This window comes from Salmo salar, chromosome ssa02 (genome assembly GCF_905237065.1).
Source record: "Salmo salar chromosome ssa02, Ssal_v3.1, whole genome shotgun sequence".
NCBI classification, from domain to species: Eukaryota; Metazoa; Chordata; class Actinopteri; order Salmoniformes; family Salmonidae; genus Salmo; species Salmo salar.
The window spans coordinates 32210621-32228928 of record NC_059443.1 but is presented as its reverse complement, the minus strand read 5'-3'; the positions used below and the strand labels follow the sequence as shown (position 1 = coordinate 32228928).

General features: G+C 42.3%; 1 protein-coding gene across 5 annotated transcripts in view; it reads left to right on the top strand.

The window, feature by feature from the left end:
- The window catches only part of LOC106580111 (disintegrin and metalloproteinase domain-containing protein 15), a 30685-nt gene extending 14449 nt beyond the window's left edge, over positions 1-16236 (top strand). The window contains exons 13-25 of one of the 5 annotated variants that reach the window (XM_045702423.1): positions 28-120; positions 467-662; positions 1068-1176; positions 1358-1553; positions 1711-1788; positions 1917-2028; positions 2208-2367; positions 3443-3557; positions 9278-9343; positions 9559-9624; positions 11762-11830; positions 13607-13776; positions 13932-16236. In XM_045702423.1, coding sequence (XP_045558379.1) covers positions 28-120; positions 467-662; positions 1068-1176; positions 1358-1553; positions 1711-1788; positions 1917-2028; positions 2208-2367; positions 3443-3557; positions 9278-9343; positions 9559-9624; positions 11762-11830; positions 13607-13776; positions 13932-13998 — 1497 coding nt within the window. In that variant the 3' untranslated portion in view covers positions 13999-16236. The remainder of the gene's footprint in view (positions 1-27; positions 121-466; positions 663-1067; positions 1177-1357; positions 1554-1710; positions 1789-1916; positions 2029-2207; positions 2368-3442; positions 3558-9277; positions 9344-9558; positions 9625-11761; positions 11831-13606; positions 13777-13931) is intronic. The other 4 variants (XM_014160805.2, XM_014160814.2, XM_014160824.2 and 1 more) reach the window with 4 other exon arrangements.
- Positions 16237-18308: the final 2072 nt, after the last annotated feature.

Below are 18308 nucleotides of genomic sequence, written 5' to 3'. Positions count from 1 at the left end.
TTATTGTCTGTCTCTCTGGATGTCCAGGAGTGTAACGATCCCTGCTGCAACGCCACCACCTGTAAACTGGTTCCTGGGGCCCAGTGTTCCTCCGATGGCATCTGTTGTGACAACTGCAAGGTGGGCAAGCCTTTCTCTCCTTCACTGGACCCTTACTGACGGTCACTCATTCAACCCCATCACTGAACACCTACATTTAAATCAGCTCAGTTCATTAGTCTCATATTTATTCTAACTATAATTATATATGTTATAACCCTGATTGTTATGTTCTTGTCTATTACGGTTCTGTATTTTGTCGTGTATGTTTTATGTGGACACCAGGAAGAGTAGCTGCTGCGTGTGCAATAGCTAATAGTGATCCTAATGAACTAAACTGTTACATGATCTATCACAAGAAGCTGAACAAAGGTCCAAATCATAAACCCCTTTACTGATCTACTGTCTATTTTCTCTGTCTGACCAGCTGCGTTCAGGTGGATGGATGTGTCGGCAGCCCCTGGGGGAGTGTGACCTCCCAGAGCACTGCACCGGTACCTCTCCGTACTGCCCCCCCAACGTGTTCCTGCAGAACGGCGAGCCCTGCGAGGAAGGCTCCTCCTACTGCTACAGCGGTGTCTGCGCCAGCCTCAACACACAGTGCCAGATGTTGTGGGGACCTAGTGAGTTACACTATTGGTCAAATGTTCTGGACCCGATAACCATTGGGATTGATACCACTGTGGGGAGCTAGTGGCTAGTTATTTTGACTTGTTTCAGTACTTTTACCAAGTACTCTAGAACCTCAAGAGATCCGAACCCCAGAGTTCTGGACTGACTGGTCAGCGGAACTGGAACAGAGAATACTTCCCTGGACAAAGATTCCTATAAATAATGTCACCACTAGTGTTTGATTGAAGAAACTGTTTTGGCGAGTTATTACATCATATCAAATCTTCATATGCCATATGTTGCAGAGATGGAGAATTGAGAATGGCTCATAAACTCAGGATGCAGTGTTGTTCAGACACTTTTACTGTAGAATCTTTGAGACAATTCTGATTGTTTAAACTCCCTTTTCTTTTCAGATTCCACCAGGGCTCCGCCTGTCTGCTTTTCCTCCGTCAACAAACAGGGCAACAAATACGGCAACTGTGGCCAGATGGCCAACGGAACCTACATCCCCTGCCCTAGCAAGTAGGTACCACGTTCATTGGGGAACATCGTAGCAAAATGTTCTGCAACAGATTGCAAATTAGCATATCTTATTGGTAAGTTCATGTAGTCCTGCCCTGTTTCAGTCCTTTTTCATCCATTTGGTGCCTAATGAACACTTCCATGTGTCTGACTGTTGCTCTGACTGTGTCTGACTTTTCAGAGATGTGCATTGTGGGAGGCTCCAGTGCCAGGGAGGCAACGACCGTCCGTTGCTAGGCACCAGCGCTGAGATCCTGACCACTAAAGTAAAATTTAACTACAGCGACTTTGTCTGCCGGGGAACCTACTTCCACCTTGGCGACGACGTCTCCGACCCTGCCATGGTGGCACAGGGCACCGCGTGTGGTCTTGGCAAGGTGCGCATCTCCTCAACTATAGAAATACAATGCAACATCTGGTTTTGTGGAACGGGCCATTTGACCCTTTGGAATAGGGAGGTTTTCTGTGTTGTTATCTAAGCTTACATGCATATCAAAAATGATGATTGGTATTACTGACCATGTTGTGGTTCAGGCCTGTTGGAACCAGCGGTGTCAGGATGTGTCTTTGTTCGGCGTCGACGAGTGTCAGAGCAAATGCAACGGACACGGGGTGAGCAAGCCAGCTGCCTGTCTCCCCTTTATAGGAGTTATATTGTATAGCTCACAATGGACTGGCCCATACTGTTGTTGATGTTAAATGAATAATATGGCTCAATGTCCTCTCTCTGACATTGCCAGGTGTGCAACAGCAATAAGAACTGCCACTGTGATGTGGGTTGGGCTCCTCCAGACTGTAGGTACACAGGCCATGGAGGCAGTGTGGACAGTGGCCCTGCAAGAGCACCTAGAGGTACCTCACCGTTCCTCTGTTAATGCACTCATAGATACACACTCCTTATCTTAATCAAATCCTTGAGAAATTGGGACACCGTATCAATAAAACTAGGATGAGATAAGTAACATGCCCCCAGCTTTAATTCTATGTCTGTCATGATAACCAAGACCTCCATTTTTTTTCTGTATCTCCAGGATCTGACCCGGCACGTGTGGCCTTGCTGGTCATCTTCCTCTTCATCCTGCCAGTGGTTCTCCTCTTCCTCGCCCTACGTTTCCCCCGCTGTCACCGCAACCTGCCCTGCCTGGGCAATACCAGCCTCTTCCACAAGGGCACCGGACGCCAACAGAGCCGGTGAGAGCCCTGACCCAGGGGACACCAGCTGTGTTCACTGATTAGTTACAATGTTTATATAGTATGTATATGTTTGCGCAGTGCAGACAACCGCTATCAGTATGGATAGAATTTCGGCCATAGTGTTTTTTTAATAGCTATAATGGAATGAAAGGGGCTATGGCAAACTACAGTATGTGCAAGTTTGAAACCTTGTGCATGTCCAATTATCTTGCACTTCATCAATCAATGGAGGTCAGAGTTAACTGTGTTTTTCACTACTCAGAATTCAGTGGGGTCAATGTGGCCCATAGTGAGAATTGGGGCTTGGTGTTTGCCGTAGAACAGGCTAAAAGGTAGTAAATGTTAAGGGTAGAGTAAAGCCATGGAATTAGTTTCTAGCTGCTCAGTTCTGGGCTGTGTCTTTACGACGAATCGTTACTGAAGTGCAAAGTTAATACTTAGTGTTCCATATAACACCCAAGAGTCTCTAGTTTGCAAAAATATCTGTGAACGTTGGTCCATATTAAAATAACTCACTATAATCTGAAGAGAGAGTGACTAAATTTGATTGATCAGTTTTAGTTCAACAGGTGTTTTTTGAGTAACAGCTCAGATACTAGCGACGCACTTTAAGTAGGATCTAACGACTAACTAAATGCTACGAAGGCTTTGGGAAACTCACCCCAGTTTAGTTCCCCATTTCTTCATTGTTTTATATAAGACTCCTTTAGAGCCGGTTTTCATGGATATGGATGGTGACCATTCTGTAGAGTCTCAGTTCTATACGCTTATTTTGAGCGTTACTTCTCTCAACCTCATTTGTACTTATACTGTACCACTGCAATGACCTCTGACTCTTCAGAACCAGAACGGATTATTCCCCTAGGTTGTAACATCATGTATATTAACCAGTGTATTGTAATCAAACGGCCATTCTTTGAGGGCTGGACCAGTGTTATAGAGAAACATCATTCTTAACGCTTATGACAGTGCTCAGCTTACTACGCTTCAGCACCCCCATTATTGAAATTGTGGTATGAACTTTTTGGTAATGTGTTAGTGTGTTAATGTGTGAGTGTGTGCTGTCTCCCAGGACCCCGGCCACAGAGCGAGTGGATGCTCGTAACGGTGAGCAGGTCCAACCTCTGAGGTACCACTGGAGCCGCCAGAGTGACATCCAAATGACCCCGTCGCTGCCTTCCAACAAGGTACCACGATGACCCAGCCTGGCCTTCCCTGGCTGTCACTCAGATAGTTTTTCCACCTACACTGTTCCTATGTGCCCCTTGTTACAGGTACATGGACTCGATAACACTGAATTTGTTGTAATAATATTGGCCATTTAGTAGACGTCAATCTCTGAGTTGACCCACATGAAAAAATACTACAGTTTACTGTAGAATTTACGATAGAATTCTGTAGTAAATTGTAGAATCGGGATTAACATGGGTAATCGAGATCCCTTGACTGATCCATGAAGACACATTTCCCGAAAAGATTAAATGACAACACCTGGAAAATTACTAAAATGCTCCCCAATGTCAGCACTAATGCCATTCCACAAAATCCACAACATGCGCAGCATCAGATTAGTTAAATATTTAATAGCACATTATCCAAACAGGTTGTCGCATGGTAGCCTTTAGTCTAGCGTATTTACTTCACACAAAGTCACCATAAATTCAAAGTACACTCGTTATTGCCACTGCTGGACTGCACATGCGACCCGAATGCAGTTAATGAACCCTACAGGAAACCCCTACAGTATAGCCTATAAAACATGTGCCTCTTTGAGCTGTCATTGACTCTTCAGTGACTCTTCAGACAGTCACAAATTTGATAGGCCTATGCACAATTTATTACATAGTCATCTCTGTCACAGGCATGAAGTCTGTGGGTAGGGATGAGGGAAAATGATATATTCTCCTGTCCTAAAGCCTAGGCTTTTTTCTAATCCAAAACCCTGACTCCTGTCTTGCATGAACATTCCTAACTTTATTCTGTAATCCATAGGTTGCATTATCAAAGCACGTCTCTCGCCTGTGCATGTCAGAATACCGCTATAACATCTTCTCTGCGCTGTCTCGGATTTGCTTCGGTAGAGAATGTGTGCTCAACAAACAATATGGGAGTAGATATGGATATTTTGAAAACAGAGTTACTTTGATATTTAAACTATTTCCACTCTTCATCTCCCTGTTATTCTTGAGCTGATCTGTTATCCGTATAATCATGAACTCGATTTTTGCCAAAAAGAGTAGATATTCTGTCATTCGTTGAAGGTTATCTAGCAAGCTTAGCAACTTTGGTCATTTGACTTTTGTTTGACTGCCGTTACAAAGTTTCAATGATTCAACAACTCTATACTCTGGGTGCGCTCTGTGTCGAGATGGCTTACTGCTGAAATTTGCTGAATTATTTGAGGAATGTAAGGCTCAGAATTTATGAACGGCCTGTTTTGCAATTCACAACGATGTCATTGGCGATCAAACACAGTTACTCTATCATTACTAAATATCAGTTTCATTTTCTCTGAAATCTTCACTCTCTTATTTGGGGAGAAACCTGGCAGGCATAGTGACCATATCTTGGTTTTAAACTCTTTAAATGGGCACATCTGATTTTTGCGCTATTTACCGGAACTTTCAGGATAAATATGAATTATTCCCAATATTGAAACTTGTATGGAAAATATGAATCCCTACTGTTAAACTATGCTACACACTGTAGTATCCCTCGATCGTGTAGTGTTTACTATAGAATTTTGTAGTATGCTGTAGAATACTGTACTACACACTGGTATTCCCCTCGATTGTGTAGTGCTTACTATATAATTCTGTTGTGTACTGTAGAATACTATACTACACACTGTAGTATACCTTAATCATGTGTAGTAGTTACTATAGAATTTCTACCTACAGGTTATGGAAATGTTTTAGTATTTGTCCAGTAGGTTTCCTCAAGGACAAAGCCACCAATTCCATGTCAAAGATAATAAAACTAAAACACTATAGTAAATACTATAGTATTTTAGGCTTGGGCAGTATACCATATACTGGGGTATTTGGAAATAGCCACAGGATGGTTTTTCAATGCTGTCAATATCTTTGAAACTATTTATTATCATTTTTTTTATACATTTGAAAATGTGTAGCTACTTTTTAAGTAAGGTACCTGCAGTCAACTTGTGTAATACGTTAGGAGATAAAGCAGGTTGCGTTCTTCATTTCACCTGTCACATTATTTTTCATTATGAAGTTTACTGGTAGTCCCTAATCACATTGTGTTTGTTTACAAGCACACAATGACTAGAGACTGGAGCCTTGTGAGTCACACACTGTTGCGCAGCACACGTCAGGTGATCTAGTTACAGTATGGAATTCACAACTAAATGTTTTACAGCTAGATATCTTATAACTATTAAGTTAACTGTCTGAAATATGTTCAATACTCTATAGTTGGGCATTTGCTTTGCTAATTTAGTAGCTAGTTATCTATTAGCCAGCAGATCCAAGCCGCTTGCTTATAGCTGCACTAGGGTCAAACAGCATTCCTGTGTAGATTAAAATGTACCTCAATCCAGGGATGAGAAATGTATTGTACTCCTAATTGTCCCATTGTCTTCACGGTGTAACAGTTGAGCTAATGGGACAATTCGGAGTACAGCACGTTTCTCATCCCTGGATTGAGGTACGTTTTCTGAGCCATATCTTGCGCTGACTCCGTGATGTCTTAATATACACAGGAATGCTGTCTGAACCTAGTGCAGCTGTAAATCAGCGGGTAGAATTTTCTGGCTGCCTGGTTATCCAGCTAAGTGGTTAGCTTCTTGCAAAATCAGCATTGCTAACCTTTGGATTACAGAGGCTCAATGGAGTTTGAAAATAGCACCCCTTCTGTTCAGTGCCGGTATTACAGAATATCCCGGGATGGCACAAGGTCGGTATGACAATCTGGATACCGCGGAAGTTCTAACTATAGAAATACTACTGCATTTATACTATAGTGAATTGTAAATACTACAGTCATGTCCACAAAAACACTACAGTGTAAAGTCAAACACTACAGTGAATACTATAGTATATAAATATGATAATACTACAGTATTTACAGAAAGTATTCAGACCCCTTGACTTTTTCCACATTTTGTTAGGTTACAGCCTTATTCTAAAATGTACGAAATTGTTTCTTTCCCTCATCAATCTACACACAATACCCCATAATGACTTTTTTGCTAATTTATCAAATAAACTGAAATATATTTACTTAAGTATTCAGACCCTTTACTCTGTACTTTGTTGAAGCACCTTTGGCAGCGATTACAGCCTCAAGTCTTTTAGGGTATTGGTTAAGCTACAAGCTTGGCACACCTGCATTTGGGGAGTTTCTCCCATTCTTCTCTGCAGATCCTCACAAGCTCTGTCAGGTTGGATGAGGAGCATTGCGGCACAGCTTTTCCAGGTCTCTCCAGAGATGTTCGATCGGGTTCAAGTCCAGGCTCTGGCTTGGCCACTCTTTTGTTGGGTCGTGTTTCAGAGACTTGTTCCGAAGCCACTCCTTTATTGTCTTGGCTGTGTGCTTAGGGTCGTTGTCCTGTTGGAAGGTGGACCTTTGCCCCCAGTCTGAAAACCTGCTTCAGAGCGCTCAGGACTTCATCAAGGGATCTCTGTACTTTTTTTTTGCTTAACCTGGAAGCCAGCCACACCAATGTGTTGGAAAAAACACTGTACACCTTGAGACCATGTCAGCGTCCATACCCCCGGCCCGCCAGAGGAGTCACTAGAGGGACAAGGATATCCCTGCCAGCCAAACCCTCCCATAACCCGGACTCGAACCAGGATCTCTAGTGGCACAGCTAGCAACTGCGATGCAGTGCCTTAAACCATTGCACCACTCTGGAGGCCCTCTCTGTACTTTGCTCCCTTCATCTTAGCCTTGATCCTGACTAGTCTCCCAGTCTCTGCCACTGAAAAACATTTCCACAGCATGATGCTGCCACCACCATGCTTCACCTTAGGGATGGTGGCAGGTTTCCTCCAGACGTGACACTTGGCATTCAGGCCAAAGAGTTCAATCTTGATTTAATCAGACCAATTTGTTTCTCATGGTCTCAGAATCCTTTAGGTGCTTTTTGGCGAACTCCAAGCTGGCTGTCATGTGCCTTTTTACTAAGGAGTGGCTTCCGTCTGGCCATTCTACCATAAAGGCCTGATTGGTGGAGGGCTGTATAAATGGTTGTCCTTCTAGAAAGTTCTCCCATATCGACAGAGGAACTCTGGAGTGCTGTCAGAGTGACCATCGGGTTTTTGGTCACCTCCCTGACCAAGGCCCTTCTCCCCCGATTGCTCAGTTTGGCCGGACGGCCAGCTCAAGGAAGAGTCTTGGTGGTTCCAAACTTCTTCCATTTAAGGATGATGGAGGCCACTGTGTTCTTGGGGATCTTCAATGCTGCAGACATTTTTGGTACCCTTCCACAGATCTGTGCCTCGAACTAATCCTGTCTCGGAGCTCTACGGACAATTCCTTCGACCTCATGGCTTGGTTTTTGCTCTGACATGCACGGTCAACTGTGGGACCTTATATAGACAGGTGCGTGCCTTCCCAAATCACGTCCAATCAATTGAATTTACCACAGGTGGACTCCAATCAAGTTGTAGAAACATCTCAAGGATGATCAATGGAAATAGGATGCACTCAAGCTCAATTTCGAGTCTCATGGCAACAGGTCTGAATACTTATGTAAATTAGGTATTTCTGTTTTGTATTTTTGTTGACTCCAATGCCTCCCATAGTTGTCAAGTTGGCTTGATGTCCTTTGGATGATGGACCATTCTTGATGCTTTGTCATTATGGGGTATTGTGTGTAAATTGCTGAGGATTTCTTTTAATTTAATCCATTGTAAAATAAGGCTGTAACGTAACAAAATGTGGAAAAAGTCAATGGGTCTGAATACTTTCCGAAGGCACTGTATACTATAGTATTTTTTTCATGCGGGGAGCTATGTAAGATTTGCCTGAAGATGGGGAGCATAAAGAAAATGTAAAAAAGCATCTAACACATTAACAAGTTCTACAGTAACTACACTGAACAAAAATATAAACGCAACATGCAACAATTTCAAAGATTTTACTGAGTTGCAGTTTATATAAGGAAATCAGTACATTTAATACATGTATTTAGTCTATTGATTTCATATTCCCGGGAACACAGATATACATCTGTTGGTCACAGATTTGTATTTTTTTTAAAGGTAGGAGCATTGATCAGAAAACCAGTCAGATTCTGGTATGACCACCATTTGCTTCATGCAGCGCATCACATCTCCTTCACATAGAGTTGATCAGGCTGTTGATTGTAGCCTGTTCCGCTCTTCAATGGCTGTGCGATGTTGCTGGATATTGTCGGGAACTTGAACACACTGTCGTACAAGTCTATCCAGAGCATCCCAAACTTGCTCAGTGGATGACATGTCTGGTGAGTATGCAGGCCATGGAAGAACTGGGACATTTTCAGCTTCCAGGAATTGTTTACAGATCTTTGCATTATCATGCTGAAACATGAGGTGATGTCAGCGGATGAATGGCATGACAATGGGCCTCAGGATCTTGTCACGGTATCTCTGTGCATTCAAATAGCCATCGATAAAATGCAGTTGTTGTAAACAAATTTGTGCACAACATTTTAGAGAAATAAGCTTTTTGTGTGTATGGAATATTTCTGGGATCTTTTATTTCGGCTCATGAAACATGGGACCAACACTTTACGTGTTGCGTTTTATATTTTTGTTCAGCATATGTTCAAGAAACCAATTAATATTTTCTCAATCTGAGTTGTATATGTTCTGCTTAATTCTAATAACTAATTTACCCCCCAATGCATGTTTCCATTGGCTGTCAAAACCCTTTGCCTCCTGTTTTCTCCTATCAGGTTCAGGACAGACCTGCTCCGCCTACTAAGCCACTTCCTCCTGACCCTGTCTTAAAACAAGCCCAGGTAACCTCGCCTAGGCCTGTGAGGTGATGGGTAGCTTGAAAAATGCTTGTGTGTGCGCGATGCAAAGAGATGCAATCTCTAACTTCTTCTCATTATTTATCTATAAGAATCCTCATGTTTTCTAGAACTAACATTCTGTCTTTATGTATGTGGAGTTGCAGTATTATAGCGAAGTCGTGTTTGTTCCTCTACTTTTTCCAAATATCCATCATTAGATAAGAAAGAAACGGCCAGCCCCCACCAAGCCCCTGCCCCCTGACCCCAGCACCCCTAACAACCAGGTACAGTCAGAGGTTGCCATTAATGAGGTCTTCGTCCATATGTAGTAACAGTTGTTGTTGTTCAGAGCTGTGGTTCCAAAATTGATTCTCAAGCAATCACCCTTTTTGTATCTGTTTAGAGGGCCATGCCATCACACTGTTTCTGTAAAATTATTCTATGAGGGGGTCTCCCGAGTGGCGCAGCGGTCTAAGGCACTGCATCGCAGTGCTTGAGGCGTCACTACAGACCCGGGTTTGATCCCAGGCTGTGTCGCAGCCGGCCGCTACCAGGAGACCCATGAGGCGGAAAACAATTGGCCCAGCGTCGTTAGGGGAGGGTTTAGCCAGCCAGGATCTCTTTGCCCCATCATGCTCTTGTGGCACGCTGACTTCTGTCGCCAGTACTGTGTTTCCTCCAACAAATTTGGTGTGGCTGGCTTCCGAGTTAAGGGAGCAGTGTGTCAAGAAGCAGTGCGGCTTGGTTGGGTTGTGTTTCGGGGGACGCATGGCTCTCGACCTTCGCCTCTCCCGAGTCCGTACGGGAGTTACAGCAATGGGACAAGACTGTAACTACCAATTGGATATCACGAAATTGGGGTAAAAATAAAGCATTAAAAAATATATATTCTATGAGGATATGACATCATGTCAGTCTGAATGGAAACCTGCATGTACAGGGTGACTTAAAAATTGATGTTGAAAACCAACCACAGCATTACTTTGATTATTTAGCATTACTTACTGGCATGGGGGAGCATGTTCCTCCTGGTAAGCACCAACAGTCGCCACAGTGTCTAATGCTTAACGGGTTTCATTAGGACAAGATTAACTCTCCTGTTTAGATGTGTAAATCTGTCACTTAGCAAAAGAACCCTACACATGAGCGAACTCTATCCCCAGCTTAGATCTGGAAGAGGAGCCTATCTGCTGAGACACAATGATTGAACAAGTTGACAAAGACCGTGGCTCCACACACCAGAGTTGTTCATCTCTTTATTTCCAATCACTTTCGTAAATTGTGTGTTGAATCTTCTGTGATGATGCCTATAAAACACGGTAGGCATTATTACATAACATTCAAATCTAGAGCTACATAGTTAATTAGCTGATGCTCTAGAATCAATGTACACTGAGTGTACAAACATTAGGAACAACTTCCTAATTTTGAGTTGCAATCCTTTTTGCCCTCATAACAGCCTTGAATCGTCGGGGCATGGACTCTCCAAGGTGTTGAAAGTGTTCCACAGGGATGCTGACCAATGTTGACTCCAATGCTTCCCACAGTTGTCAAGTTGGCTTGAGTGGGTGGTGGACCATTCTTGATACTCTCGGGAAACTGTTGAGCGTGAAAAACTCAGCAGTGTTGCAGTTATCGACCCACTCAAACTGGTGCGCCTGGTACCTACTACCATACCCTGTTCAAAGGCACTTAAATATTTTGTCTTGCCCATTCACCCTCTGTATGACACATATACACAGGTCATGTCCCAAGGCTTAAAAATCCTTCTTTAACCTGTCGCCTCCCCTTCATCTACTGTAAGTGGATTTAACAGGTGACAACAATAAGGGATCCTAGTTTTCACCTGGATGCACCTGGTCAATCTGTCATGGAAAGAGCAGGTGTTCCTAATGTTTTGTACACTCAGTGTATATTCCATACCACTGTTCCTCAAAAAGTATCTTATGGTCATTGGTCAAGTTGCTGATTTCTAACGTTTGGTCAGTGTGGGTAAATTCATCTCATCTGTATGGCTTTGAGGAGCACTGGTGTCGATCATCTTTCCCTCTTATCTACTTCCATGATTGGAATCTGTCTTGTCAATAGTAACGTAATGGATACTATTCCATTACTTTAGAGTGCATTTGTTACCTGCATGGAACTGAGCATGATGGCGAATGAATAGAGGTAGCTGTCTCGTCTCTGTGGTTTGCTAATAGAAATGATTTGTGTATTTGACGTCTCATTGCATGAGAATTCATCTGACGTTTGTTGTTTTTATCGTACAAAAAGCGAACATTTGAGTATTGTGACTACTCTGGAGTCTCATTCAGTTAGAATACCTGAATAGTCCCTTTCCTTTGGTTGGTCTCTTCACCCCTCTCTCTCATTCTCTCCATCTATTCCTCCTGTTCTTCTGTTTTCCGTCCGTTATTCTAGCCATCGTTGAGTCGGCCGGCTCCTCCCACCAAGCCTCTACCCCCTGACCCTGTGCTAACAGGCAGCCAGGTACCAGAGTAGCATGTAGACATGGCTGCATGTGGGCATTGGGTCTGATTGGTTGATTTATCTGATGAGTGGGGTGGGTTGGTTAATTGATTGTGGAGGGATTTAATGCTTGATTGTGTGGTTAACTGATGAGTCTATGTAGTTGATTGATTGGTTGATTCGATGGATTTAATTATTTGAGACAATGAATATAATCACACTAATCAAGCTTTAGTTCAGAATTGTATTTTATTGCTGAATTTACAGTTATGTGCAAATGCAGATTAAAAAAAAAAGTACTTCATATTCACTCCCTTAGACAGAAGAGGAAGTGGCTCTAAAAAGTTGGTTATAAAAGAATGCACAGCTAATCTATGGCTATAGCTAATGGCAATGTTAGTAACTATTTGGAGAAAGAAAAAAAAATGGTGAAATGTGCATTTTTAACTGCATTTTATTCATGTTGATACTTCATTTGCATATTAAACCATGCTTAATATATTGGTGTAGTGTAAATACACTCACTGGTACAGCACCCCATTCACGAAAAGGGATCGCTTCTACAGACTGTGAGTCACGTGGCCGTGGCTTTCTATATAAAACAGGCATCGAGACATTCAGTTACTGTTTGATTGAAGGTTAGAATGGACAAAATAAGTGGCCTAAGCAACTTTGAGCGTGGTATGATCGCCGGTGCCAGGCGCACCGGGTCCAGTATCTCAGAAACAGATGCCTTCCTGGGCTTTTCACGAGTGTCTAGGGTTTACTGAAAATGTTGTGACAAACAAAACATCCAGTCTGCGGCAGTCACGTGGGCAAAAAAAAGCTTGTTGATGAGAGGTCGAAGGAGAGTGGCAAGAATCGTGCAAGCTAACAGGTGGGCCACAAACAGACAAAAGGCACAGTACAACAGTGGTGTGTAGAATAGCATCTCGGAATGCACAACTGGTCGGTCCTTATCACGGATGGGCTATTGTAGCAGACGACCACACCGGGTTCCACTCCTATCAGCTAAAAATAGCAAGAAGCGGCTCCAGTAGGTACGCGATCACCAACACTGGACAATCGATGAGTGAAAAAACATTGCCTGGCGTGACCTGCGCAGTCCCAGACCTTAACCCAATAGTGCATCTTCGGGATGAGATGGAACAGGCTGTTCGCAGCATGAATATACCACTGTCCAATAAGCAGCAACTGCATGATGCCATCGCCTCAGCATGGACCAACCTTGTGGAACGTTTCTGACACCTTGTAGAATGCCCAGAATAATTCAGGTTCTTCTGGAGGCAAAGGGGGGTCCGACCCTCTACTAGATGTGTGTACCTAATAAACTGGCCGGTGAGTGTAGTTTGCATCACCCACGTACAAGCAGGCAACCTTCAACACATCAATATCAGCAAGTCGCATAAATTATTTCTAGTACTATTGGCAGAACAGGCAACTAAACCAAAAGTTAATCAATTAAATCTACTTTTGGTCTAGAGCAGGGATGGGCAACTCCAGGCCTCGGGAGCCATAGTGGTCACACTAGTTCCTCATCCCTAGCAAACACCGCTGATTTAAACTAATTTCGTTTTTAAACTGAAGATCATTAGTTGATGATTGGAGTCGTGTGTTAGCTGGGGCAAAAGGGACAGTAATCAGGCCCCCGAGGACTGGAGTTGGTCTAGAGCCCTCAATTTTCAATTGTCTTGTCTCTGTTACCTAAACTCTATGTGACGAGACAGCTATAATCAACAAAAATCATCCTGTGTCACACCTGGATTGTATTATATGTTTCTATTGTATTTTCTTCAGGCCCTTGTACCACCCAAAAAACCACCAGCCCCCAGGAAGTCCTTGCCTTCGGACCCCCCGTCACATCCCACCCATCCTGGGTACGCTGCATCTGGTGCCCCCATGCAACATGGAGCGAGTATAACTTCAGTTCCACCTGTTGGCCCTCCTGTTGCAGCCATCCCTTCCAGGTACTTCAGTGACAGTATTTGTTCGGCTAAGTTGATGAATGTATAGATCTCAGATGAATGGGCAGATAGACACATACAGTTGGCGTTGTACAGTATTGTAACAAAAGCTGGAGGTGACCTTCTTTTCTGTCTTTTTATATCCCTCTCTCACATAGACGTGCCCCTTTACCTCCAGTACGGACGTCACAACCCAGAAAACTTAACTCGACACCTCCGATTTAACCACCAAAGACCCACAAAACCACTAGGATTCTCTTAAACCGGACCTGACAGCACGAATTGCACTGATTCAGCCAGGAGTTTTAATATGGAGACCCTTATAGGACGGCTCAGAAGTCTCCAAACGAAGGCTGCGTTTCACTCTCCCTGCCCCCCTAAACTATTTCCTGTTGTCTTCCTACTGAGAGACTGACAGGTGCCTTGGTTGGTTACCTGCCATGTTGGGACAGACTGGGACTCCGAGCAAAGCAGAGAAGGTCTGGAATGTTCAGTCGAGTTGATCCGTTGGCCATTGAGAAACTGGATGGATGTAGTTAAGTATCCGTCAAAGATGTAACACTACATGAAAACTGTGTGGCTTTTGACATTAACTGACCATTACAAAACGGATGTCTACACAGAGGATAAGCTCAATCAAGATTAAAGGCCCAGTACTGGTTTTATGGCACTAGCACATTTGAATATGCTCTGTGATGCTTCAGAATAGCTTATTACTCTTCAAATTATAGGTTGAAGCCCAAGTCATCCTCCCAATCCGACTGTGGCCACCATTTTGCAGTATTTTATTTTAAGTGGCTTGGCTAATGGAGGCCTCAGGAAACAAGTCCTGACCACCTCTTGCTCTCTTTCTGGAATAAAGAAGCATATCAACACTTTCATTCACCGCAATGATTCCTTTGATCTCCATCACAATGGTGTCATTGAGGGGAAGACCTTGCATGCAACCCTCTGACTAACCCTTGGGATGAAATGAGAATAGTGTCACAGAAACTTTAGTTGTTCTCGGTTGCAGAGCTGTACAACTAACTGGAACTGCACAACTGTAAATACCATAGAATTGGAACTTGCCTACTAGTTTTAATTCTACAATAAGGACTATTTAAAAGCCAAAGAGATGGATCTCTGGAGAAGTGAGGGGGGAAGTAGATTGAACTTTGTGAAACGCGAGGCCACTTCTCGAACACTGACCTACGTTGTGACAGAAGATCGGTTGCCTTTTATGTACCTTTGGTGATCAGTTGTGCCGCACCAGTGTTGGCCGAAATGAGTTAAGTGCACTCCTAGAATGTCTTTACATATTCAGTTGAATTAAAACCAAGCCATGGGATTCACTTCTTAAACTGGGGAAATGCACAGACTGAATGTACGAAGAAAAACTAGGCTCACACTTTACATTAAGTCACAGCAATGCCATGTAGTTACACCAAATATCATTTTCTCCGTCTTATTTCATGTAACTAGATTGGTAATTAATGTCAAACATATTTTGTCACTTATCCTTTTAGTGCAATTCAAGCATTGTTATGGTCCTTCTCTGCAGTTTGAGTAACTACATGGTATAAGGGGAACTTAATATAAAGTGTTATGATGGTCTGGAATAAACCACAATATAAGTATTACTACTCCTGAAGTGGTGGGCCACCTGTACAGGGGCTGCATGTCAACAGGAAACGGTATTGCTTTTGCCTGCATGTCATGAAAGTATTTCATTTCTAGTGAAAGATTGTTGTTTTCTATGTCAAAACGTTTGTTTGTCTTCTATTTAATATTGTTTAAAGTGATGAATTCCAAGCCTTATGAGTTTTAAGTTGATAACATACTCTTAACTCTTATGAAGACCAAGTGGTTGAATTTGAAAGCACTCCACGGCAACATGGCTAACTGTCTTTATACAGCAAATAGATGATTTTGTGTATCAATGATGGCTTATTTAGTCAACGAGAACAGCTAGCAGGTATGATAATTGAAATTGGTAACTGATACTCTTCATCCTGATTTGAAATCTGCCAATACTTCTTGGTCATTTGGATAAATGAGTACTGGTATGCAATATACATTACAAGCATTTCAGATCATTTGACTGTTAATTATTTTGATTAATTACTAAAGTTGTCAAGGTTGATTATGAAAACCTCTAAATGGCGCAGGCATGCACATGTGATTATGCATTCCATCGGTCCATTTGATTTAGAATTTGTTAATGTACTTTTTTGACCTTCTACTGACAATGATCTGTTCCAGTGTTCTGAACACTTTCCCTTTGGTTCTATTCATACGTCTGATTATCAGTATGAGAACACTCAGATGTAACATGAATTGTTACGAATTTTGCTCAATGCAATTATGGGATTGTCTTTATAGGAGACGGATCTACTTTGACTTCTGTCTGCAGTTTTCCTACTATCTCAATTGAGACATTCACTGCTGCTGAGGGAAATAAAACAGACTGTGGAAAAATGACTGGTTTTGTTGGCTGCTTAATTTTCCTCTTTAATTACCTATTGGGCTGACTTACCCTTTCACACAGTGATATCACAGCACTGGGTGTGCAACTAAGTTGAAACAAGACATGGTGCTTGGGAAGGAGGAAGGGGTTCACTGGCTGATGATAATGGCTTGCATGCCAATTTGATCTAATACATTCTTCTCATACATGGTGTGTGTGCATGCAGCCTGGATTTGCAGTGACTGGTTTCAGGGGATACAGATTAGAGAAATGATGTCATGTTGCTCTCACTTTAACACAGAAGGAAACAACATAAATAGAAGGCTTGATTCTGAGAAGTCAGACTTCCTCTGAACATTTGCAATGAATTGTGAAGTTGTCTTATGGGGAAATATGTATTTGTCTATCTCCAAGTAATGGAAGATGAGTTGGTTTATTTTGGTTTGTAATTTCTTGAAATGCTTGCCTACAATATTCTTCATCTCTGTTGTTGCTCATGTCAACCCTTTTGGATCCGTAAGTCTAAGTTTTGATGAAATGGCACGACTGCACTACGCACCATTCACCCTTCCTTGCACACAGTTGTAGAAAGTGTGTTGTTCAAAACCTATGCTTGTGTACTTAACACTAGAAAAACTGGGCCTCAAGGGACCCCACTTTGAGCCAATGAGGGGTCATTTTGACTGCAGCGTAATAAATACATTAAATATATACTATCGGAAAAATTAGAATGTGTGTTTATGAAGGCCTTGTGTAACGTCACAATACGGAAATTAGTTTTTCCTCTTTAAACTGCTTATAATACATTGTTCGCTAACAACATTCTGTTCGCTAACAAATGCTAACAACAAATGCATGACTTTAAAAATGGCAGAGATATTTAAATGAATAAACAGTTAAAATAACTGCTTCTGTGCTTTTAGTGTTAATGCAGGAATATTTTGACAATCTGGGCAGAGGTCTGCCAACCTCTGCCCAATGCACTTCCTGCCACAGAGGTGAGGTGATTGGTTGTCTTGGTCCACATCTCTGCCTACTCCATCCATCCCCCGTACCCCCTCCTACTTCCCAATGACATTGACAGTAATCACAAGTGGGTCATTAGTGTAACTTTGTCAAAAAAACGTTTGATTTAACCAAATTTGACATTGTGTCATAAAGAGCACATGTTAAGATGGTGCCGAAGAGGATGACACGCTCCTAACCAATTGACCCACTCCGTTTTCATTTACCAGAGCGACTTACAGGAGCAATTAGGGTTAAGTGCCTTGCTCAAGGACACCATTACCGATTGTTCACCTAGTTGGCTCAGGGATTCAAACCAGCAGCCTTTTGGTTACTGTGTAACGGCCGTCGTTTGTAGTTGAAGGAGAAGTGGAGCAAAACGCAGCATGGTAAGTGTTCATGATATTTATTTTCAAGAAACAGTCAAACAAAATAACTACTAAGATAATATGTAATTTGTTTTAAGAAGGTCATACCAAGGATCCTTTAGATATTTGATTTTGAATTTTAAGACTCCTTGAAGTATCCCAAAAAAGAATGAACAATTTACAGTGAGGGAAAAAAGTATTTGATCCCCTGCTGATTTTTTTACGTTTGCCCACTGACAAAGAAATGATCAGTCTATAATTTTAATGGTAGGTTTATTTGAAAAGTGAGAGACAGAATAACAACAACAAAAAATCCAGAAAAATGCATGTCAAAATTGTTATAAATTGATTTGCATTTTAATGAGGGAAATAAGTATTTGACCCCCTCTCAATCAGAAAGATTTCTGGCTCCCAGGTGTCTTTTATACAGGTAACGAGCTGAGATTAGGAGCACACTCTTAAAGGGAGTGCTCCTAATCTCAGTTTGTTACCTGTATAAAATACACCTGTCCACAGAAGTAATCAATCAATCAGATTCCAAACTCTCCACCATGGCCAAGACCAAAGAGCTCTCCAAGGATGTCAGGGATAAGATTGTAGACCTACACAAGGCTGGAATGGGCTACAAGACCATCGCAAAGCAGCTTGGTGAGAAGGTGACAACAGTTGGTGCGATTATTCGCAAATGGAAGAAACACAAAAGAACTGTCAAT